This window comes from Mesitornis unicolor, unplaced genomic scaffold (assembly GCF_000695765.1).
Source record: "Mesitornis unicolor isolate BGI_N332 unplaced genomic scaffold, ASM69576v1 scaffold11396, whole genome shotgun sequence".
In the NCBI taxonomy this organism is placed as follows: domain Eukaryota; kingdom Metazoa; phylum Chordata; class Aves; order Mesitornithiformes; family Mesitornithidae; genus Mesitornis; species Mesitornis unicolor.
In genome coordinates this window covers 19,726-25,713 of record NW_010188902.1, presented here as the reverse complement: position 1 = coordinate 25,713, position 5,988 = coordinate 19,726, and the positions used below count along the sequence as shown (strand labels likewise).

Sequence of the window (5,988 nt, the reverse complement as noted above, 5' to 3'; positions counted from 1 at the left end):
TCTCCTACTGCTTACGGGCTGCCTCGTCTGCCTGGAGTTTACTGTAGAACCGGTCGGGCTGTTCACTGTTTGCTTCCATCTCTGGGACTCTAGAGCGTTAACCTTCCGGGTGGGTGGAGAAAATCAGTATTGTTAACGTTGGGTGCTCGGCAGGCTTGACTTTGTGGGCTTTAGGTGTCTCCACAGTTCCTCATGAGTTGTTTTCCCATACAGCCCATGAAGGACAGTGACCTCGGGTGTGTTGTTCTGGCTGTGCAGTTATTGGGCATTACATTACATAAAAAAAACCCGAACAAGCTTTTTGCTTCCTTTAGTTGTTGCTGTCTAAATAGAAGACAGAAAGCAGGTTACTGGGAATACTGAAGAAACCAGGAATGCTTTTCCTATAAATATCTGCTCATCTCTTTAGACTCTGAGCTGGTTAAATCAGGCAGAAAACAGCTGCGCTCAGTTGCTGGCTGTTATTAAGTGTTGTGTCTTTGAATTCTGAGCAGTTGTTTTCTTCCTAAACCCAGCTGAAAATCATGTGAAGGGAATATGAGCTGGTTTGTATTTCTTTTCCTAAAGGTTTTAAAAAACACTTAGTTTGCAGGTCTCGCAGATGTGTCGATATCTGAAGATATCCCAGTGGAAGGGGAGATTACTGTTCCTGTGGGATCTCGCTCTCCTGATGAAGACTACTCCACACTGGATGAGCCTGTTAGGGATACTATTGTGAGTCTGTGGTAAAACATGTAATTTGCTGTTATCTTTGGCCAGCTGTTGTGCAAAACCTGTGTTTTTGCATAGCTCTGCTTGACTTCCTTTTAAGTTTGGGTTTTTCTAGAACGGGCTATGTAAAATTAATTCTTGTGGATTAAAAAAATATCTGAATTGTGCCCAAAGTTTCTCTACGATCTCAAAGTGTTTACAAAGGTAAAGGCTTCAGATGGAGCTTGGGAGAAAACAGTCCTGACAAATAGGATTTTTCATGAATTTTTTCCTAGAGGAGCAAACAAATTCTTGTTCTTAAATGGGTGTTATTAAAGGATAAAATATTGTGTTTGTTAAGAAATGTAGAAAAGCTCGGCGTTGTTTGGTGCAGAGGTTGCTACAGAAATTTTGGGGTTGGATCCTTTCTTGATTTACCTTTAATACTCCTTCTACCTTGCTGCTTTTAGTTGTGAACTGTAATTTTTATGAAGGGATAAATTAAAGTGTGGCTTCTTTCTTTCAGATGAGAGATCTGAAGGCTGTTGGGAAGAAATTTGTCCACGTCATGTATCCGAAGAAGAGTAGTGCGCTCCTCAGAGACTGTACGTATAAGATTTTCAAATTCTTGAAAGGATGTTTTGCCAAACAGACTTTGCCTGCATGGGAGAAGGAAGAGTTCAGTGGCACGGGGATTCAGAAGTGTCTGCTCTGTATTCTCTCTGTTGTAGAAAGCTGAAAAGCAAACACAAAAAATCAGAGTGTTACCAAAGTGCTTTAAAGGTGGAACGTGTGTCAAAATGTGTGGGACAGGTAGCTTTAGAAGTTGGCAGGCTTTGCATAGATTACATTACAGAATATGGCATACAAGATGTTAAATAAGAAAGCTGTAAGGAAGTATAATATGCAAAATGATACATTGGGAGTTGAAAAAGAGGTCTGTGTTACTCTCAGGAAAGTTAAACTGAGTATTGTTCTATGATATTTATGATTTTATTATTCCCTTTACCTCCAGGGGATCTCTGGGGCCCTTTGGTGCTTTGTGTCTCACTTGCGCTGTAAGTACTTGCAGTGGGTGGATTTGGGTTTTTGTAGTCTTTTACACTGGAGAAATGAGAAATTAAAAAAACCTGACCTCATGTGTTGAGATCAGTTTCGTCTGATCTTTCTCTGGCCTTCTGCAAACACTGCCTGTTTAGATTTTCATATTATAATGTATTTCTGACACTTCAAGGACCTTCCTTCTTTAAACTTAGGATTTAAGGGTTGATACTTCCTAGTCCCCTGTCTTACAAATGATTTTACTGAAAGGTATCCCCATCTGTGTTGTCCTTCATTCTAATGCGTTTGGCCAACTCTGACCCTAACCTGCAGGCCAAAACTTTGTATGTGCTACGTATCCAGGAGAAGCGATGGGGAAAAAAGAGGCTGTGGTAGGAGTTTAATAGATGGGAGATAGTGTCAGTCTGTCTGGGGTAGGATGGAAATTTGGTGAGATCTACCAGCTAGATGAGGCACACCTGTCTGCTCAATGTACAGGAATCCTTCAGTAAAATGTTGGTAATGCTTTAGTACAAGTAGACAGTGTAATTTAAATATTTAAATCGATGCATGCTCATTTTTCCAGGCTTTGTGTTGCTTGTGTCCTGTAGTTATTATAAGCCTTTCTTAAGGCTTTTGTATTTAACAATGCACTATGCTGCCTGCTTGGAGAGGTTACCAAACTCTTAGTACGTTAATTTTCATCTTTTAGCATGTTCTCTGCAGTTTTATTCACCTTTAAATACTTACATAGTCCTTAAGACAAGTAGGCAAATGGACTGAAATGGCCTCAATTAAGCCACAACCATTTTCTTTTCCTATACAAAACTGAGGATACTACTAAGAAACAGAAAACAGATTTAAAATGACTGATCTGCAGCCTAACTGAGGAATCAATGTTTTGGGCTCCTATTCTGTCATCAACTCCAAGTCTATGAAAGCTCAGTCATAGCTTGTAAATGACTCCTTTTATCTGTTGCGTACTACAGGATGCTTCAGGGTGGATCAGCAGATAGTAAAGATGATGGAGGGCCCCAGTTTGCAGAGGTCTTTGTCATCATCTGGTTTGGCGCAGTTGTCATCACACTAAACTCAAAGCTTCTTGGAGGAACTATGTGAGTGCTGTTTTATTTAGCAGCAGTTAAAATGCTCCCATTCATTTCCGCAATGGTTTGGTTTGTCTACTTTTCCCCCGTTTCTGTCTCTCCAGATCTTTTTTTCAGAGCCTGTGTGTCCTGGGTTACTGTGTCCTGCCCCTGACAGTGGCGATGCTGGTGTGCAGGCTGGTGCTGCTGGCAGGGTCTGGAACCGTCAGCTTCATTATCCGTCTCATTGTCGTAGTAGCTATGTTTGGTTGGTCAACGTTAGGTGAGTACCTGTTGCGTTGTAATGCTGTTGTGTGCACTGAGTAGTGCCATGCTTGAGGTAGATCTGCACACGTTCTGTTGGGTAAAACCAATGGACATTGCAGTTTAAGGTGTTTCCTAGGCTGCTGAAGTATTGTAGAAATAATTCTTCCAGTTCTTGTGTTGGCAGAGATTCAGCCTCTGCCTATGCTACTGTTGATTTCCATGGTCATACGCAAATCACCATAGCAGAAGGATGGTAATTTAATATTAAAACCCTGTGTGAGTCTCCTGGGTATTTTATTCTGTGACCTATGGTATAAATACTATTGGAAAATGCTAATTTCATGTAGATAAATTTGCATTATTTCTCCTGTCCTTAATCTTTAAGTCTGACTCTTGTTACAGAATGGTAATCTATGTCAATCTTTCTATATGATACATTTTTAATTGGTGATTGTAGACTGCTGATGTTGAGCAATGGGTTGCTCTGTTTTGTCTTTCAACACGATTGTAACACAGAACCCAATTCAAAGTCGTTAACATCTGCAGTGGATCTTAGACTTTCATTTTTATGCTTCTCACATCTTCTTTTTCACCAGCATCTACAGCTTTCCTGGCAGACAGTCAGCCTCCAAACCGCAAAGCTCTTGTTGTGTACCCCATCTTCCTCTTCTACTTTGTTATCAGCTGGATGATCCTCACCTTTACACCTCAGTGATCTCCGATCAGAAGAGACTCTGTAATACGGACTGGAGTTTTTTCATGAATGCTGCAGTTAATCGTTGGCTTTATCTCTTTCTAATTTATATATATATAGATACTGTAAAAAGGCAGGTTATGGGATAAAGCCAGAGAACTGCAAAAATTGGTCGTTTGTGTGTCCTTCTCTTTGAAAGATACAGAGGTCCAGCTGCTGAGGGGTTTTTTTATTTAGCCCTGCCCTTTAGTTGTGTTAAATAAAAAATGCCCACTGTGATGGGGGTTATTCCACCTGAGGAACAGAGTGGGAGATCCTGGAAGTTCAAGGTGTCGGGTAGATGAAGATGATGTTACAGCATTGCACGACTTGGCAGAGTTCTTGTGCTTGGATTCTCACTGAGGAAGAATATGCCTTATGAAATAATAGAACTTCATTGCTGTTATGTGTTGGATAGGGAAGAAATCTGTTTGACTCTGTTTTCATTCACGTATAGAGTGGTAAAATGTGTATAAAGTGCATCATAGGACTGCGAGCTTTCACTTTGAAACTAAGTTTCAGCAAAAAGTAAGTTGGGTTCATTTTGCAGTTAATTGGAGCTGGGCAGAAGGGCACTGCCTTTGCTCACATTCATGTGTTGTGTGTTTGTTTCATCCCTTCATGTGTCAAGAAAAAGCGTTTCAGCCAAATGCCTTCAACACGATTCATGTGTTGTGTGTTTGTTTCATCCCTTCGTCTGTCAAGAAAAAGTGTTTCAGCCAAATGCCTTCAACACAATAGTTAGGCTGACCAATCCACATGCTGCGTGACAGGGAGTGTATTTACACCGAGTAGTTACAAATCTTTTTATATGACCATAGATTGGAGAGTTAAATGTCCTGGAGAAACAGTCAGAACTGGTTTGCAGCAGGGACTTAGCTGTCATTGTATATTGAGAATGGAAAATTGGAGAGTACCAAGTAAAATCTCTGTGTTTAAAACAGAAAAGTGTGAAGTAAGCTGAGGTTTTGATACGCAAGATGTTTGGCTACCACATACCACACCAGGACTTATGCCCAAAAGTTTCAAAATGGGTTGGATGAAGGAAACTAAACCATGATGAAGGTGGTGGTTGCAATGAAGTAGGATATGAATTCCACTCTTAACTACCCGTGTGTGACTTTTGGTTGTTTACATGGACAGCATTTCAACATAAATGCGTACAAATTTGCATATTGTTTCTTTATATTGAGATGTAAGAAACTTTTCTATAGGGATTTGTTTTGGCTTGTGGGTTTTTTTGCTTGTTTTTTTGTTTGTTTGTTTTCTTAATACTTTTTATAAAAAGGGAGGAAGCTTTCTTCTCCAGTTCCCTGTAAGTACACTTATGTACCTTGCCTGGAGACCCATCTGTAGGTGTACGAAGTGTCATTTGTACTTCAGCATAGGGATTGTGGCCTGGATAATTGCTTTTTGAACACCGTACTGAAATTAATCATGTTGTCCATTATTTTCAGTACGCAGTCTGAGGAGAGAGCTTTGAAACATCTGGGGGTGAAAAAGCTGCTGTGAAAATGTCACTTTTCTTGAAAATGCGCGTTGTATTTAATTTTTCCTATAGTAATGCAGATAAACTCAAAATGGATGTACGTGGGTCCTGCTGAGGTGTAAATATGCCTAATTTATATTTATATATAGAAGTGCAGTTTCTGCTCTAAACACTGTTAAGTATTTGATAGTTGGGTTGGAAATCTCTAAATATGCAGGTTAAAAGTACGTGTTTGCATTCTGGGAGCGTGGAGGAGAGGGAAGGAAAAACCTGTTGCTCCTTGCAGACACCTGGCTTTGCTGCAGTCTCAGCGCCCCTGTGTGACCCTGGTGGCCGATCTCACTGCCTTCGACTGTGGCGGTTTGACGCTGCTGTGAGGAGCTGTAGCGTTTCATAGACGTGGGTATACAATGGAAATGGGGAACTTTTAAACTTCCATTAAATTATTACTGCTATAGAGTGTGTTTTTTCTTTTAAATGTGCAGTTTTCCATTAATTTAAGCAATAGTTTAACTTTATGAAGCTGGAAATTAATATTCAAGGGCTGTAGATAGTAAAGCTGTTGATGGCTACAGTAGGATTGTTTGCACCAGATCTTTGTTTCCTACTGCAGTGCAAGAATTTAACCACGCTTTTAGAGAAATCCTTGGAATTCTCTCTCTACTGTCTTGTGACTTAAACTG

General features: G+C 40.2%; 1 protein-coding gene across 1 annotated transcript; it reads left to right on the top strand.

The window, feature by feature from the left end:
• Nucleotides 1–585: 585 nt before the first annotated feature.
• On the top strand, nt 586–3,961 carry YIPF6 (Yip1 domain family, member 6; the record flags this gene model as incomplete). Its single annotated transcript, XM_010185884.1, has 6 exons — nt 586–714; nt 1,217–1,295; nt 1,706–1,748; nt 2,721–2,846; nt 2,942–3,099; nt 3,680–3,961. Coding segments are annotated over 6 exons (654 nt in total), but the record flags the coding sequence as incomplete, so codon positions are not given.
• Between the last annotated feature and the right edge of the window lie 2,027 nt (nt 3,962–5,988).